Source organism: Catharus ustulatus, chromosome 2 (genome assembly GCF_009819885.2).
Source record: "Catharus ustulatus isolate bCatUst1 chromosome 2, bCatUst1.pri.v2, whole genome shotgun sequence".
In the NCBI taxonomy this organism is placed as follows: domain Eukaryota; kingdom Metazoa; phylum Chordata; class Aves; order Passeriformes; family Turdidae; genus Catharus; species Catharus ustulatus.
Genome location: NC_046222.1, coordinates 57,261,966 through 57,280,806, shown reverse-complemented (window position 1 = coordinate 57,280,806; position 18,841 = coordinate 57,261,966). Strand labels below are relative to the sequence as shown.

The following is an 18,841-nucleotide window of genomic DNA, read 5'->3' as shown; positions in this document are numbered from 1 at the left end:
CGCACGGAGCCGGCGCCGCCGGGATGCCGGTGGGAACGGGGACACGCTACCGAGCGCTCTCCCAGCCGCCCCGCTGCCGCCGAGGGATGCTCCCAGGTCCCCGCTCATCCCCGGGCCGTCGATGCGGGAGGCATTTCTCCGAGGAGAAACACTCGCGGGGGCATTTTCCGCGGCCATCCCCGCCGTGCGAGCACTTACAGCCTTTGGGCAGTCCCGGCCGCGGGGGGCACGGCCGGCTGCCCGCTCGCCGCTTCCCTCCCCGCTGCGCCGCCGGGAAACAAAAACCACCCAGAAGCAGCACGGGGGCACCGGCACCCTCCTACCAAACCGGCCCCGCGGCGGGAGGCGGGCGGCGGCGCGGCGCTGCCATTGGCGCGGCGCGGGCCGTCCCTCCCTGCCGGGAGGAGGAGGAGGAGGAGGCGGGAGGCTGGAGGCTGGAGGCTGGAGGCGGGCCCGCGCGGGGCGGTCGCTCCAGTCGGTGCGCGCCGGGCGGCCGGGTCGCTGCTGTTGCAGTTGCCGCGGAGGGCAGGGATCCGGGAGCCGGGCAGGGGCAGGGTTTAGGGCGGCGGGGCCGGGAGGTCAGGCCGGAGGTCTAGGGCGACGGGGCCAGGAGAGCTGGCGGTCGCGCCGTCGGGGTCGCGCCGATCCGCGCCCGGAGCCTGCATGGGGCGGCGGCGCTGAGCCCAAGCCGCCCCGCTCCCGCCGCACTCCCGTCCGACCCCGCCATGGCCGAAGCACCGCAGCTGGTGGACATCGACCCCGACTTCGAGCCGCTGCCGCGGCCCCGCTCCTGCACCTGGCCTCTGCCGCGGCCGGAGTTCAACCCTCCCAGCTCGGCCACTTCCAGCCCGGCGCCGTCGTGCGGCGGACAGCCCGATGGGGCGGCCGGAGCCGCGGCCGGGGCCGGGGCCGCCGCCTCGGGAGGGCTGGGCGCCGACTTCATCAGCAACCTCAGCCTGCTAGAGGAGAGCGAGGACTTCGCGCCGCTGCGCCCCGCCGCCGCCCCCCCGGAGGCTGCCGCCTGCCGCTGCGGGGACTTCCCGGCGCCCGAGGCCGGCTGCCGCCTCCACCCGCCGGGACCGCCGCCGGTGCCCCCGGTACCGCCGCCCGTGGCCGGTCTGTCACCGGGCCCCGTGGCCGGGCAGCCCCGCAAGAGCAGCTCGTCGCGGCGCAACGCGTGGGGCAACCTGTCCTACGCAGACCTCATCACCAAGGCCATCGAGAGCTCCCCCGAGAAGCGGCTCACCCTGTCCCAGATCTACGAGTGGATGGTCAAGAGCGTCCCCTACTTCAAGGATAAGGGCGACAGCAACAGCTCGGCCGGCTGGAAGGTAAGAGGCGGGTGGTGGGGACGCCCCGTCGGAGGGGGTCCTGGGAGGCTCCGCTGCCCCCGGGCAGGAGCCGCGGCGCTGGGGCGGCTGGGCACGCCGCCCTCCCCGGCTGCATGATGCTGCTGCGCAGCCTGCAGGGCTCCGGGTCAGCGCTTCCAGTCTAACCTCACATTTCTACTTTCTTTCACCATTCTAAAGGGAGAACTCCTTAGGGGGAAAAGCGTTCTAGCCCTCCCGCCGCTGGGGCGCTGGAGGGACCGGGGCCGCCCCCCCGCTCTCCGCCTCCCCCAGCCCTGCCCCGCCGAAAGCAAAAGTTCACGCGGTGTCACGGCGCCGTCCCGGGGCTAAGCCGGCAGGAGCGCCGCCGCCTCCTGCTGCCCGCGGGCGGCCGGCGGGGCCCGGGGTTCGCACCCGTGTGCTGCGGGTGCCGCGGGGGCTCCGCCGCGGTCCCGGCGCTGCCCGGGCCCGGAACCGGGGCGGTCCGTGCCGCCGTCCGCCCCGGCGCTGCGGGGCTTTGCCGTCGGGCGGCGGAGCGGAGGCAGAGCAAGGGTTGCAGAAATACCGTGTGTTTAATGAGTAAGCCGCAGTATTTGACCTGATGGCTTTGCTAAACTTGAGTTGCGGGAGCGTCTTTCTTGTGTTCCGTGGTGGGACGGAGCTCCCTGCTTCCCTCTCTCCCGCAGCGCAGTCCCTTGCCGTCTGAGCGGAGCGGCGGCAGCAACCTGTTGGCGGCCGGGATTTGTGCTGGGAGCCGCAGCCGGTGCTGCCCGGAGCCCTGCGGTGAGATCTCCTGATCTCCTGCCGCCCCAAGTCCCGGGGGACCCGCGGCCCCGGCTGCCTCCCAGACGGCTGTGGGCCGAGCCGGGCGAAGCTGCGCCTGGATCCCCGTGGGTGATAAAGGCTTAGCTCTGCTGCCAATGAATCCTCTCTCTCCGAGGCCTCCGCCGAGCAAGTGTCACCCACCCGCGTCCCCGTGCGCGGCGAGGCAGCGCCGAGTTTTGTGGCCCTGTTGCAATGTGAGAGCATTGTCACAACGAGCTGGTGCCGGCTGCGTTCAGGCAGAGCCTCCTCCGCCCTGCGAGGGTGAAACGATGGCAATAAACGCGCACCTAGCACGGCGTCGGCGCGCTCTGCTGGGTTCGGGACTCGGATCCAGGGAGGGCCAGCCAAACTCTTAGCTTCGCTTTGTAGTATTTATATTATCTGCCTTATTTTTTTAAAGAAGTGTCATCTCAAATCCTGCACTTATGTATTTTTAATTGCACTGGTAGGAATGTTTATTACATTGGCTATTTGTAAATTTCTGGGTTTTTTTAGAGGTAAGCAACATCCTGCTAAGGAAATACAGTTTAATCTGTAACTTTTTTAGCTGAAAGCTTTTAGGGCTTCTGAAAGTAGTTTGTTAGTTTCTATTGATGTGTTTGACTAAAAAAAAAAGAAAAGATAGTTTTCTGAAGACATCTGCCATGAAAAACTGTAGCAGGAGTGAAGTGATTGATAGCTGACATCTTTTAAATAAGGTAATTTGTCACTTTAAAATGCTGCTTTTTTTTCCCAGTGGTATTTTTAGCTTCCTTAAGTACCTTTTCAGAATAAGTAGAAGAGAACGAAAAGCCAAACAAACCAAAATAAAATCAAACAGCTCCCAAATTCTGGCGAGCCAGTAAGAAACACTGATAGCTACACTGATACTGTAACTTACTTGGCGCTTCCTATTTTATTGCTGCTCGTCCCGTGGTGCTTCAGCAAGGAAGAAATCTCGCACAGCTCCCTCGGGGAGACTGAGCACATCCTTTGCCCACACACCTCTGCTGCAACAGGGAGAGCCGCTACTGCTGTGTTTTTTGGCTGCAGTACCCTCTGGGAGAGTGCAGTACATGCACACTGAGTCTCCTTCCATAACTAAATAGTGACTGTGCTGTGCACACACCGGACAGGTGTAGCCCCATCCCTTTGGCCGCATAACTGCCAGACTGCTCTGAAAGTTGCAGGTTTTACCACTAAAGCCAAGGAAGTGCAGAGTTTCTTAAACCCACTTTCAGGTTTAGTTACCCGCAGCCACTGGGTGTCAACGCTGTAACTGGCCTGGCTGAGGCGTGCAGCCCGTTTCGCCTTGTTTGTTACCGATTCTCCACGCCTAAGAGCAAAATTACTTTTATTTCTTTTCCACTTCGGGAGCCGTCGGTTTGCCCGTGGTCCGGGGACCTGCTGTAGGTGCAGGCGTAGGGCTGAGCGAAGCCTGAGTCAGCCGAGGGACCCGCAGAGGAGGAACATCGCTGCAGAGATGAGCAGAGATTAGCGAGTGACTTTTGTGCTGACAGAGAGAGGGAGCGCGGGTTCGCCTCAGAGCCTGGCACTGACTTAGGGCTCGGAGCACACTGCTGACGCAGGCTGGGAAACGGGGGGTGTCTTTTATTCCCCCTTAAGTAAAACTCCGACACTCCGTCTTGTTGGGGTTTGCATGTTTACACGTGCAATAAGGCACCTTTCAAATTCTTCACAAAATGTATGAAGCACGCAAGAACTGATAAAGAATGCACGCTTTCTGCATAGTGGCAAGGCAGTGTTTCTCAGGCAGAAGTTGAGAGCTAACTGCTCTAAGGCTTGAGAGCATGTACTGCTCTGATTTAACACATGATATCGACCTTCTTTTTCATTTTTCACTGAGGAAAGTGCAGAGGTGTCAGCGTTATCTGGTGGGAGCTCAAAACAGCATCCAAGCTCTTCTGAATAAAAACATTAAAATAGAAATGGCTTTTTAAATAAGGGTGTAAGCCAAAGGTATTAACATAAAATTATCAGTAGGATGAAATTACTTAAGTAGCTAAATTCTTCTTAGTTATACATACATGCACAGTAGTTTATTCCAGATTTTCTTGTCACAAACTCTGCTTTATGAGCAAATCCCTTGTTGAACTCTAAGGGAGCAAAGTCCCCTGACCCCCCATGGGGTGGCTGCCTTGAATGAAGCACTTGGGATGTGCTCTGCCAGACTTGCTGCATTGTTGGCTGTGAATGAGTGCTGGTAGTGACCTGTGTTGCTCAGAGAAAGGCAAAGCACGAACAAGATCTGCTGCAGAGATAACAAAGCAATTGTTGTGAAAGTTCCATGGAAGGAGACTTTCCTCGTAGTATAGTAGTCAAGTAGAAGCAACATTTTGCCTTGTCTGTGGTAGTGGGAGACACAAGGCTTAAAACAGAAGAGGCAAGAACTCCACTGCAGCTGTTGATAACTATTTTTGACACAAATATGATAGCTTTTTGGCTGCTTATCATAAATAAAATATGAAACATCTCTGTGATGTGCATATTTCATTATGTCCTTGCTTTATGGCAAGTGTTGAGATTTATTGTAAAGGAGCTGTTACAGTTAAGTTTCCTTGAATGGTCTCATCCTTTCAGTGTGCTTTTGAAAATGGGTTCAAATAAAACCCTGTAACTTTTTTACCAGGAAATGTGGAGTTTTGGTGTCACTCCTCTGGAGGTGGATGTGTTGTTGATTTTTCTTAGTGGCAGGAGTTAAGGCCCCATAGGCACATACACCTCCTTCACTTCCAGTCCCAAGGAAGCTTGTTCACCTAAATTAATTTGTTGCTATTGTTGAAGGAATGAGAATAGATGCTTGTAAGCCTGAAACCCTAAAGACAAAACAGGTGTGGGACAGGTGCTTTGGGTGGCCTTATCATAGGTGCTCTCTATGGTCAGCACTATTTTGTAGTGAATTGTTCTCCATGCAAAATGAATTCTGGGTTGTTCTAGTTCTGTTGTATTTGTTTTGAAAATCACAGGTAGTAAAAAATATTAGAAAGACTGAAAAATTAAGAATAATTTTCACTGAATTTTTTCAAAGATTTTGAATCTAGATCAGCAAACAGTTTAAATTGTGGAAAATTAGATTATATATTTACACTGAAATGAGTACATAGAATCACAGTCATGGAATAGTTTGGATTGGAAGGGACCTTAAATATAATTTTTGTGAGGTTTTTATTATGAATTTTTTTTTTTGGTGGGAAGAATCACAATTGAAGATTGCCTTTAACTCAGCCTGCGTATTCCCTCAGTATTGGTTACGTACCTGTGGGCATTTACCTCTGTCCCTTAAGATGCTTCCCCAGGTGATTTGTGGCCCCCCCAGCATCATGTATTGTATTATACATTCATACAGCACACACAGGCATGTGCAGGTAGAGGTGTGTGTGTTTGGCTTTCTGTTTGTGTATTCTGTCAAGGTCAATGCTATACAGTCATACCTTTTTACATGTGGCAAATAGCCTCAAGAGCTGGCAGCTGGAGTTGAGTCTGCTCTGCCATGATACCTGGCCTCAGCCCACCTTGTGAGAAAACTATCTGGTGTTTTGCATACCTGCTCACTACCACCAAAATGCCTCTTGTAGCAGCCCACGTTGTCTGTGAGCCACCACTTGCATTTTGCTTAGTTTCAGGTGTGAAAGTTCAGCTTAATCTTTGCAGGTGCAAGGTGTTCTCCTCACCTATGTCGGAATAACTCATAACTGAGCTGCATCAGTGGTTTTGAGCTTCCCATCAGGGCCTTGAATAATATTTTAATTTCTCTTAATTTTCTTTGCCCATTTTCTGTTTGCTGTGGTATCTGTTCAGTTACTCATATGATTATAAGTGAGACTAAACACCAGAATGAAATGTGTGAGTGGCTTTGACATAATTAACTAAATTTTCCTGAAGTGCTTGACTTTAAAGAACTTCAGTACAAATATGAGGTAACTGCTGTCTGCCACTGTGTTTTTTATGACATGCTCAGCTGCTTCCTTATTATCATTATTTTCGTATCACATGGTTTTACAAGTAGTTGGTGAAGTTGGTTGTTTGGGGAACTGGAGCCTTTGTTGCCTGTGATGGAAAGGGGAAGCAGTGTGGTACAAGGAGATAAAGATGTTTAGGAGAGGTATGTGAAGTTGTTTTCTTTTTGTCTTTTTCATTCTTTCTTTTTAATGCAATAAAATAGGTGATACTTTTGGTGGTTTGGGTTTTTCAGTAAGGCACCAGAAATTGTGTAGTCTTGAGATGTCTGCTCGTATCTTTTCGGTTTCCAAAGCTGATGCTGCCTAAATATGTGCGTCTCTGTTTACTCAACTGGTGAATCATTTTGTAAAATAAGTGCTTGGCTTCTGAAATAAAAATGCAGATATATTTTGCAGTCACAGATTTGTGAAATATGTAGGGCTGTGGCTACAGAAATTCAACCCTCAGCTCCTTCTGTTTTAGGAAGAAGTTCGTATATGAAACAAGGATTTCTGATGGAAATGATTTTAAAACCTTGAGTAATGAATAATAAACTAAGACAAAGTGAAGATAACCTGAAATATAGTTTATTGTTTTCCTCTTTCAGAAATATGTAAAAGATGGATATATTTATTTCATTGTCAACTCTTGCGAGAAAGGAACTTTGAATTTACTGATGCTGGCTGCAGATAGTTATAGTTAAGCATATGGTAGTGCATACTGTCATTTTAATGAATTTTGTAGCATTTTGTTTGTCAGTCTGGTTGCTGAAATGGGGTTTAAATATTGGGGAAACACTGCTCTTGGTGATGACAGGTTGTGCTTCAGAAATGAAGTGCAGCGGAAAGAGTTACGTTTTGAAGAACAGTATCTCTGCTCCTCCATAGAGAGCTTCAGCATGAAGTGAATTGATCTGTGAAGATAAGTGCTATTCACATTTAAGTATTATTTCTAAATCTACTTAGTAAACATTAACCATATGTGTTCATCAACCAAAGGTGCAACATTCCTGCACTCTTGTTTGTGATATGCAGATGTCTTAAATGAGCAGTGAAGTGTCATGAGGTTTCTTGGTAGGTCTCCATTCCTAACGGAGAAGGAATAAAAAGAACTAGGATGCTTTTACTGGATCGGTTATTATCTTCTAAGATCTTCATTAAACCTCATGCTTAGATTGCTTAAAATGATATGTAAAGAGGCACATGGGTTAGGTTTTGAAGCACTTCTGTAATGAATGGTGAAGACTTAGCAATGCTTTGGTTTGTGGTAGATGGGACCGTTTTTTAGCTTTAAAAATGCAGTCACTCCAAATCTCTTGGGACTCTGACAGCTGCTGAATCAGACAGAGATTAGGAATTGCTGGAGGAGTGGAGAGCAGCACTCAGTTTGCTCAGAGTTGTTAAAGGCGTCGTGCATCACTGCACAGTATCAATGATGTTATAGTTCTGTTTGACAATACGTCTTATTCTAGAGTTAATTAAACTTAAAGGTACACGTCTTCTCTTGCTCTAGTCTTAGAAACCCAGTTTTTGGGAATGCTAGGAATCCATGCAACTGGAAGCGCATTCAGTCCTATTACTGCTTCAAGACAGCGTGCCAGGGATGGCTATGATTGCATTTCTAAGTAGCCCATGTTTCTCCAAGTGTTTTACTGGTGTGTGCAGTGTAGACTCATGTTGGTGTGAGTGTGTGGGACTCCTTTTTAGTTTTGTCAGGGCTATTGCTATGTAGGTCCACGGGATATAGGTCCTGGGGCCTGGCACATGCGTATTTGAGAAAATGGAGACATGGTCTCTGAAATAGTACATATTCAGATTTAAACTTGGACTGATTACCAGAAAAGTGCTTGCAAGCAGGGGTGCCTTTAACCATAATATTCCCTGACTAAACTATATCTTCTGGCTGTGCTCTGCAATATGTAAGAATTAGTATTTTATTAGCATCTTAATTTTTTTGGTATCCCTTTCTCAGAGGCCACTTAGTGCCAGGCTTCCATGCTGGTTCTGTACCAGGATGTGAAACGATGAAGTGGGCTGGGCTCTGCTTCTTGCGTGTTGGTGTCTCTCTTAGGAAATGTTAGAAAATGCCAGAATGAAATTTTAATCACATGCAGAAATCAGGAAATGAAAACCTTTTTTTAATGAAATTAGAGGTTTGAATACATGTAGGATTGATAACTGTGAGCAATCTTTGTGCTATCCATGGAAACTGTGGTTCTGGGGAAAGTTGAAAGTGCATGAGGCAGGAGATGGAGAGGCAGCCACTTGCTGGTGAGGCTGACCTGCAACTCCATAGCCAAGAAATATTGGCACTGCTCTCATTCCACTGTTGATGCTGCAGAGGAGGAGGGTGACAGGTGAGCAAAAGTGCTGTACCTGGGAGATCTCTCCTGGTCACTTGGAGCTGGTCATAAATTTCTGTGCTGGAGCTGGCCCTGTATGGATGGGCAGCCCCACTTGGCCATTCTGCTGGCAGAACCCTCCCTACTGATGGTCTCTGCTTTGGTGCTGCAGTGCTTTGTGCCAGCATAGGCAGGACTCGTTTATATGTGACCTGTTCAAATTTATACAGCAGAGAAAGGTCTTTGCTTTTATTTATTTATTTGGGAAAGGGAGCTCTGGAGCATTAGATTATGGCCATTAATTTTCATAGGAGGAACTCAAAAGTGTGAAGTGTGTGTTTTTTTCCCTTCCTGAATAAGGAGTGTACACATAATTCAGAATGTGGACTCTGTCAATTTACTGTTGGCAGTCTCACTTGCAATGGCAAGGTAGCAACTTCTTCAGTTTTCTTGTGCTTAACTCCAAAAACTGTGACGTGGGTGGGGTTTCACTTACCCATCACTGACTTTTCAAACTGTGCAGTTAGATAAGACTGAAGCAACTTGCTATAAATGTGGTGACTTGTTAAACCGCATTTATTGTGCAAATGAGGTTACATCCTGCAAGATCAGCAGAAATGCTTGGTGTTTGCCTGGATGGAAAGTAATTAAAATTTGGCGAATGGAATTAAAGGAATGGATTTGTTGCCCATTGTGTTTTATGAATCTGCCTTTCAGTTCCCACAGTGGGAATTAGAGCAGTTGCAAGTGTTTTTTTGGCATATGTGATTTTTAGTTGGTGCTTAGTTCTGGCATCTGTAGCCTTCTTAGATTTTTCCTGCCCTTTAATATGTGTTAAATATATGTGAAGTCGCTAATGGGAGTAAGGATACTAACAATCCAAAAATATACTGTTGAGGTGGTGGTAGTGGTGTAGACTAATTTGCTTGTAACTTGCACTTGCTTAAAACTGATATGATTTCATCTGCTAATTTGATTGTAATTGTTAGAATTAGAAAAAACAAAAAAGGTACCAGTGCCATACATATCTTGGATATAAATTCAGATTTGAATTTTGATTGCCAAAAGCATACTTACAGACTGAGATCTTTAGTGTTTGCCAACTAAATTATATCTTATAGCAATGCTTTGCAATATATAGAAACTCCTAATTAGATATTCAAAAAATGAAGATGCTGTTACTCAGACATGCTTCATAGCAGGCCTCCGCAGTGCTACCCTGTCAGGATGTGAAAGGATTATGTGCTCTGTGCTCTGCTCACTCTTAAACGTGTTGATTTCTCTTTCCAAAAATATGCTCTTCAAGTCTGAACCTTCAAATTAGGTGTAATTATTTGCCAGCCCCCAACCCTTTCTCCCAGGAAACCTGGTTCTCTGAAGGGATGCTGGTGGTGCTCTGAGGCAAGGGAGATTACAGGTGCTGTTGTTGTCTACACCTGGGCAAGTGCAGTAAGCAGGTGTAATTTGTAGCTGTTTGGTTGGACCCTCTCTTGTTTCCTGGCCCCTTGGCAGGGTTCCCCTGCAGGACTGGGAGCGAGGAGCCTGCCCTGCGAGGCTGCGGTACCCGAGCGCTGTGGGGCTCAGAGCTGCTCCCAGCGCCCCTGGCACCCCCGTGGGTACTGGTGATGGAAGGTGTGGGGAGGTGCGCGCACAAGGCTCTGTGGGGAAGCCTGGAGCCTGGCTTCTGCCCCAGCGCTGGCAGGGTGCTGCTGGGCAGATTTCAGGGAGTGCTGGAGCTGTGAGCTGGCGGCTCAGGAGGCGCAGGAGCAGAGCCTGTCAGCAGAGCCCTGCCGAAATGCTTCCATCTGCCAGGCCCTTCGTGGGTGCCCTGCTGCTTACTGCTCAGGTGTGGAGAGGAGGTCAGGGAAAGTAATTGTATTTCCTCCTTGCAGTTACCAGAGAAGTTCGTAGTGATTCACTGAATAGATTTCTCATGATTTAGATCAGTTAAGGTACATCCCTTGACCTCTCCAGAGGATACCATGCTGCTGCCTTTGCTCCTCACTAAGATCTTTTTGTGTCTCTGGAGGTTCAGGTGAGGAAAGCAACGCTTGTGCTAACTTGGAAGATTTAAACTGAAAAAGAGTACATTTAGATCAGATATTGGGAAGAAATTTTTTACTGTGAGGGTGGTGAGGCACCGGCACAGTTTGCCAAGAGAAGTTGTGGATGCTCCAGCCCTGGAAATGTTCAAGGCCAGGGACTTTGAGCAGCCTGGTCTAGTGAAAAGTGTCCCTGCCTGTGGTGTGGGGTTGGAACATGATTATTCTTAAGGTTCCTTCCAACACAAACCATTTTATGATTCTACGAAATGTTGTTTCAAGGTAAATAATGTTTATTGATTAGATTCATTATTATTACTACTAATTTTTTTTTATTAATTATTACTACTACTGATTTTCTAAAATGATGTGGTGTTAAGGAAGGTTAAGTTGCCATAGCCAGGTCAGGTTTAGATATTTGCAGGTGCTGCTACACTTGTCCTGCTTCACCCTTGCTTCTTTGAGATGAACTGATGGGTCTGCAGCTCAAACCAGAAGCTATTTGAAATTCAGGATGAGGATGCAGCCTCATGTGTAATCTGATCAAATTGTATTACATAAATTAAACATAAATAAAAATACTCTACACACTTCTATCTAGCTATATATACATTTAGATTTTGATTAGTATTTAGAAATCTATAGTGAAGGAAGATATAATAAACCCACTTTTTAATGTGGAAGCTCAGAGTGTGGCTGCATGTTTAACTTAGAGCAGCTTTAATTTTCCATAATTTTTATGGTATCTTGGCCGTGTCATCTTTGGGACAGTATTAAGTCAGAGCTGGAAGGCAGTTCGGTGTTTTAAATGCTTCAAAACCTCAGAGGTGGATGGAGAGGGCTGAACCAGGAACTTTCTCTTTTGGCTTAAACTGGGAGATAATTTTAATGCTTTTTTTCTCCTTTTTCCTTGATGGATATGTGCCTATGAGTAAAACTGTGGTGTCAGGTTTTTATGGCTGAGGGTTTACCTTTGTGGCAAGAGCTGAGCATTTCTTCTGACATTGTATGAGTGTATATTCTGGCTGGTGGGGTTTTAATGCTGATCTGAGGTCTGGTTCCTGGTACTGTTTGTGTCCTCCTTATGTGCAAGTGTAGTAAATCCACTAAAGGCCACCTTGAAATACAAATGAGGATGGAAGTTTAAAGCAGTATTTTAAAGTGCAGCCTGTTGCAATTGATTTTGGGTAAAATCAAGATGCTATCTTAATACAGACTTCTCCATGCTTGTTAGGAACTTGAGTCACTCTTGAATAATCCAGTTTGTACAGTCTATGAAAACCTGATACTGCACTCTTGCCTATTTCTTCTTTACAGTTCTGTGGCAATAACATACTCATAAGCATTAAAAGGAGAAACCATAATCTTCTCTGCTTGCAGCCCAAGCCAATGCTAGTCATCCCCTGATGCTATGAAGTCATTCTTTGCTTTGAGGTTTCTAACTAAAACTCTGTTCCAAATGCTGGGTGAGCAGTAGAGGCATTAGGGATGGAGTCCTGGTGCCTTCCCCACTGCCTTCAGCTTCTCTTCAGACCATCCTCCTGTGGCCAAGGAGACCACTCCTGCAAAATTCACATTTTCCCTTGACAGCAATCCCTCCTTCCCACTTCTGGAGCTCTGGAACAGAAGATGAAAACGAATTTGCAAGGATTGCACAACCTGGTTATGCAACGAGGCTGACGTGGTAGCGTATACATGTGTAGAAAACGCCTTTTGGAAGAGATGACATTAAACACAGTTTCACCACCTTCTCCCCAAAGATGAGGGCAACTGCATTACTGGCTTCACCTGGTTAACCTATGTATTAAAACACACCAAATACGCAGCTTCTGTTGACTGAGGATTATTGTTGATGGAGCAGAAAAATAAATCAGTTGGGAAGGAAGAAGATTTTTAGCTTGGGGCCCAGAGCACAGGCAATTATGCTACTCAGTCCTGGGGCAGTGGGCTGCATTGTAGTGAGTTTTCTACTGTCAGCATAATCTGAACCACCTAAGAGTGTGTTTTGTTTCTTATTTTCAAATGAGTGATGGCATTTCAGTTGGAGGCATCCTGTGCTAGTCCAGTAGGTCACTGAGTGAGTGCTCAGCATTCCGTGCATTTGGCAACCCAATTCCTTACTTCCTATACTTTTTAATTTTTCTGGACGAAGACATGCAGCACTGCTGACTCCTGTCTTTTGCATAAAGCAGGGGGACTCATGGCATGGTGCTTTTACTGCATTTTTGAGTGAGGCTGCTTGGTAAGGCTGCCCTGACACTGAATGCGATGCAGGCGTTTGTTTTGTCACTTCTCTGGCAAGTTACTCTGTGTGCCATGTGGGCTGATGGGCATAATTACTGATACCTCAGGGCAAGGACAGACTTCCTGAGGTCCTTTCTTCTGTGTTTTCCACTGAGCAGATTTACATTCAGCTACTGGGCCTGTGGAAGGTTGTTCTCCTAGCTAAGATGTGCGGTCTCTAGAGGCTGAATCTCTCCCATCTCACCTGAAATGGCTGAGGCCATTGTTAATGTGATGTCCTGTTGCTCTTGGCCTGACTGTGGCTGGTACATTTTAACTTAAGTGTGGAAAAGAAACCTTTTTGTGCCCCAGTTGCTTCCCTTCTGCAATGATTCCTGGTAGGTAGAACAAGTAAGTGATGTTATCATGTGTAGTGCTTGTTGCTGATTGAAAGGAAAATTCTGCAAACTAAGCAAGTAGACTGACCTGATGACTCCTCATGACAAGTGCCTACTTTTAGTTAACATTCAGAATATTTTTGTCCTAGTTTACTCCTTAGAGGCTAATAGAGTACTGCTAGAGTAATTTTCAGATGAATCATGCCATCTGCCATGCATGCTTTGCTGTTTCAGCAGTAGAGGAGGAGAGGGAATATATACATACAGTGGTTTGAAATGCTATGTTCCTAAGTTTCAGAGGTTTATCTTGTTTTGTTTCTTTATTTCTTTTTTTAGCTATGAGTTTAACAAGGGGCTCCAGCACTGATACTGAATTGTTGGGTGGTCACTGACAAACTTTGTAGAAGCACTCTGGACATGATCTGAATTGCTAGTGAGTTAATGTGGACAGTTGCAAAGTCCTTTTCTGAAAACACAGTTCAAATGTTGAGTATTTGGGTTGCCAAACTGGGCTAGCTAGAATTTGCACCCCTCTAAAAAGAAAAGATAATAAAAAATTTGTAGAGCAGTAGAAGTGGGGGGTTTAGTCTGGGAAATTGGAAGGAAAGGTCGCTTGTGGAATGAGTTCTGTGTGGCTCATGTTTAAGATTTGTTCCTCCAGGAGCTGTCCTGAGCCAGGGGAGGAGTGTCCCCAGTGTGCAGCCATCCTACCTGTGAGAATGTGCAAACTGGTGCTTGAAACTAAGAATTCATAACCACATTCTGTGTTATGTTTTGTCCAGAAACAATTATTTGAGAGACTAGCCAATCTGTTAGTAAAGTTCATGGGTTTGGGTTTGGAGAGGGCTGGGATCATTATCTTGAGGAGTTTTTATGTCAGCCCTATTCCATCTTTGAGAACCAGGCTGTGATATTAGATAATGCTTTAACTATTACCAGGCAAAGTAAATTCTTCTAATCTAATATATTAAAAGTCTTCACTTGCTGGCTGTCCCAAAGATCTTATTTTCTCATGAAATGATTTGGCTGATGAACCATTTGCACTGGAAAGTACAAATGGATTGTGTGCTTTGTTCATGTCTTTAAGCTTTTTCCAACAGTTTCAACTCATGTGCTTGGTATTAGTGCCCTAACAACTGTATTTAAAGAAACTGAGAGCAAAATGTTGAAATGTGGAGCAATTAAACTGTTTTCTTCCCTTTTCAAGCATTTCACCCCCGCTCCTCAAGGGAATGATACGTCTGGTAAACTCCACTTAATTATGTGAGGTCAGTTGAAGGCTTGAGCAATAGCATGCTCTCTTTTTTAGGCAAGAAAGACAATTTTTAAATGCCAGGAATCAAAAGCAAGGACTGCTTGCCAATGGAGAGTTGTTGCACCAGATATCGAGTTGACATGCAGGCAGATCTCTGCTACCCTTAGATGAGGATTAGTTTATGCCCTGAAGCAAACAGATTATTAACTCTTGTAATTTTATTTTAGCATGTTTAACAACAGATACAGTTGCTTATAAAACCCATTTAATCCTTTTTTAATCACTGCAAGTCATTTTTCCAGCAGTTATCCTGCAGGCATGGGTTCCAATGGTTGGTTATTTACTGAACAAAACAGCGAATATCCTGTGTATATTCAAGTAATTCTTTAATGCCTTGGATTCAAGTTTAAAATAAAAAAAGGAAAAAAAAGAAGAAAAGTTGGGCCTCTACTTCTGCTACCTTCCTTCCATCCATCTTTAATCCTCAAGTCTTCAAATGCCTGCAACATCCCCTGTCTTTTGCTCTTTACTCATTGTATGCTCTCTGCTACGTCCTTAATTCCCCTTCAGTTTTCCCTGGCCACTGCTGTTGCTGATGTGAAACACCAGCAGATAATCCCAGCAGATTTTTATTAGCTTGGGCTTTGCTCTGCACCTCAAGGCATTTATTGATAAATAGCAGCCTTGTATTATGGGATGTATAAACAGGAGCATGTGACTGCCCTCTGCGTTGGATTTGAGAACGTAGGGAACAGCAGTGGTGGTGGTGGCATGATGATGCTCTTAAAGGAGGCAGTGCCTTTTCTTAGAGCCAAGGATGCCATGAGAAAAAGGCTGGCAAACTTTCAGGTGTGCAGGAGGTTCTTCCTGTGTGAAATAAAAGCTGTCAACATAAACTATATAGTTGAGAAGATATATTTCCGTTTTCAAAGATGATGAGGGCAAGAACGTCATTGGAGGTGTATAGAGAAGGGGCACCAGGGGAGGTGGAAGCCTGAATGGTTCTCCTAAGTGAGAGGGATGAAAGCTGTTGGAGTTTAGAGAGGTTGGTAGAAGCAGAGGAAAAGAAAAAATCTGCATAGTTACTGGTATCATTGCTTATCTTTTACCCATGTTTCCTGTCTGCTCCTGGAACAAGAGCTGGTATTTCCTGTGCTTTCCTTTGCCAGCTAGCTGCTCTGCAGGTGCCCAGCAAATAAACCGGTGCTGCAGCCTGTCCTTTAGTAACCAGGCTGGAGTGAAAGTGCACCAAACCTCTTAATTATCAAGTTATCATCCAGGGTGAGACAGAGGCAAGAAATAACTGACACCAAAATCTCTTACCAGCTTAGGTGTTTTCAGCTAGGCACGATGTGTAAAAGCCTCATGATGGATGTGTGGCTTACAACTCCCCCAGAAAGAGGGGTGGAGAGCCTCAAGCCTTCAGGTTTGTTGCTCAGTACTGGGATCTTTCAGCATCTTGCAAAAATCTGTCCTCTCCATGCCATCCACTGGGATGTGATGTAGCAATGCTGCCTTCTGTGTGAGGGTAATTTCATGTTCTGTCTAGCGCATGTCTGAAATGAGGGTGAGTGTCAGAGAAATACAGAATTGTTCAGGCTGGAAAAGACCTTTATGTGTATGTATAGAAGCCACATCTCAGTGCAACGTGAAAGGTTAGGAGTGAGAATGAGACAGTGGTAACATTTATGTGTTTCTGACTGTAGGAGCTTTGTCTCTTGGCTCTGATTTAGCCAGTGTTTCGCCTGTGAATTTTTTTTTCCTCTAACATTGGGAGATCTGCTATTACAAGCAATTTTGCCATCGGGGCTGGATGGCATAAAGTGAATACCTGACTGACTTGAAATAATTTGATTAGTCTTTTGCTGGGGGAATCCCTTGCTCAGGCCTACCCCAAGGATAAATGAATCATACAGAGCAGAAGATGAAATTGCTAGTAAAGGCTTTAAGTTTGTTGTTGGTAAGTGTCTGTTAAATGAGCTTTGCTGTAGGATATGTGCCTTTTCCTAGAAATGTCTTTAACATGGACTGAATTATACTGAAATACTAAACCTTGTTCCAAATTAAAGGGAAAAACCCAGAGGCTGGAATGCTTGTATAGTCAGAAACTTCGGACCAGGTTTATTGCTAATGCTGCTGATTTGCAAGAGTGCCACTTACACTAAATTTTATTACATGAGGAATTGAAATAGAGTAGCAAAGAACATCTCTACTGAATATTCCCTCTCCTCATTAACACCTATTTTCCTCTGCCATGCTAATCGTGTGCTAATGTTCACATAGGCAACACCAGTAAGAAAAATAGATCTTGCTTACTTAGTGTTTAAGGTTTGACTTCATCTCCTACTGGTAACCTAAAGGTCATGTGTGTAACTGCTGGTGCAAACCAGTTGTGGGATAGTCCAGTAAGGTTCTGAGGTTCCTCTGCAACAGCCAAGCTTCCCTGGCTAATTAGCTGATGTGGACAGCACAGTTCTCTTCTGAACAGTGTGTGAGGTTTCCTGCAGGTTCCTTGCTACCTCAAAGGAACCTTTATTCAAGCCTAGTGGTTCCTATCCATTTGTTGACTTGTAATTCCAAGTACCTGTTGGTGTTGCAGGGAAAAGCCCTTGGGTAGCTGTAGAAGGGAAAGCAGATAGATGTGAAGAGGGTTATGTAGTCTGCTTTTAGCTTGAGAAGGCTGGTCTGTGTGGGATTGATAGTTGGTGCAGGGGAATAGGTTCCTGTTGTAAATGTTCACAAGGAGGAACTTCATCAGCCACAGTAATTCCTGAGAAAGGAGGAAGCCCTTGTGATTTTCCATAGAGGTCTTTTTAGACTCAAATTATGAGACACATTAGTTTAGAGAAAAGACCAAGGGACAGCTTCAAGTGTTGACAAAATAAACTCATCATATTCAGGCCTGTAGCTCTAAGTGCATGGAACTAAGATGGTAATCTTAGACCCTGTTGTTTCCACCTCATGTGAAGACTTTGCATTTTGACTCCACAGGGGACTGGCCCAATTTGCCATGTTTTCCAGACACTGAGAGTTTAGGAACCTCTGGGGTTTTTCTGTACATGCTATAGTTTGGCAAACTGGTTTGGAAACCAAGATCTGAGTTTCTTCTTGCCCATACCAAAGTGACCAGTAAAGGACTGGAAACAAGGTTCTGTAAGAAGAAGTAAAAAAAGCAAGTATCTCCTAGTCTGTAGAGAAATCACAGGTTTCACTTGTGATAGTAACAGTCTGCTCCTCCAAGGAGGTAGAATGGTGACAGCCATACACCGGGTTTAACCCACACCTAATTCCCTGCTTGCGAGCACTGGGAAGTCTTCACCCCTAAATACTGAGCATAACCATGCCATTTACACGCAGCAGAGGTGCTCTTTATTTCAGATAAACAGCATAACTTCCATGTATACCCTTTTCCCTTTTGAAAGCAAGACCAGGGATACCCAGCAGTGTGGTGTGTCCCAGTTGCATACGATGAGATACGTTCTTTGAGCCAGAGATGGCCGTGACAACCATCAGTCTCGGGCTTGCCCCCTCCCAGGACAGATGTAGGGCATATCTGAACTGCAAGTTGTTCTTTCTAGAAAGTCTGCAAAGACTGGATGGTCTTCATGTAGGAGCAAAAGTTGTAACATGCTGGTAACCTCAGCGGGTTGCAGAGAAATTTTCTCGTCTTTGGGAGTAGTAGAATTTTGAAAATCAAACAAATGTGTTTTGGTTGTGGTGTTTGTAAGAAAAGGCAAGAGAGGAAATGAGAAAGACTTTGAAATGTGAGTTAAATCGCAAGTGCCATGAGTTGTTGTGTTTTTCTGATTTTTTTCCTCTGTAAAATCCCACTTTCTGTCATTGAGGCTTAGTTAGGAAAGTTTTACTTTCTAAAGAGAAGACAATATGTGTCACAAAGAAAAGAAATATCTGAAAGGTTTGTAACTTGCGACGTAATGGAGGGGTTTGTTATGGAGAAAAACTGCAACTGTAGGACCTTATAGGATTTCCTATCAGTTAAAAAAAAACAGTCTTTACCTGGAAGCATGAACTCTTCATTTACACTGTAAATGCAGATGAGAATAAAAGAAAAAGATACAGAATTAAATGAGTGTCAAAAGAAGCTGCAATTAATAAGGAAGATAATGTGCTATGAGTTGTAGTTAAGGAAATAAATATGCCCATTCAGAAAATTAATAAAAAGAGTTAAATGAAAAACTTGTGTAAGTCAAAGCTTGTGTGCTTTGTCCCACTTTGTCATTCAGTACACGGTATGACAACTGTCTGCAAATCTTGTCTCTTTAGACAAATACCTTATTTTCTGTGATCTTTGGGTCAGAAGGAGGAAATTTTTTTCTTACTTGTGTAGGATAGAAAAGAGCAGACTTTTGCCTTCAGATGCAGTGCTGTGTAATGTCACCAAACAGATCTGTTCACATCACAAGCAAAACGGAAATTAAATTAAAAAAAAAAACCAAAAAACTCCAGAAGCTTAAAATGAAGCATTCTCC

The 18,841-nt window shown here is 45.7% G+C and overlaps 1 protein-coding gene across 1 annotated transcript in view; it reads left to right on the top strand.

The window, feature by feature from the left end:
- The first annotated feature begins 646 nt into the window (after window positions 1–646).
- The window catches only part of FOXO1 (forkhead box O1), a 61,178-nt gene continuing 42,983 nt past the window's right edge, over window positions 647–18,841 (top strand). Inside the window, exon 1 of the mRNA XM_033052704.2 lies at window positions 647–1,331. Within this exon, the coding sequence (XP_032908595.1) occupies window positions 726–1,331 (606 nt within the window). The 5' untranslated portion in view covers window positions 647–725. The remainder of the gene's footprint in view (window positions 1,332–18,841) is intronic.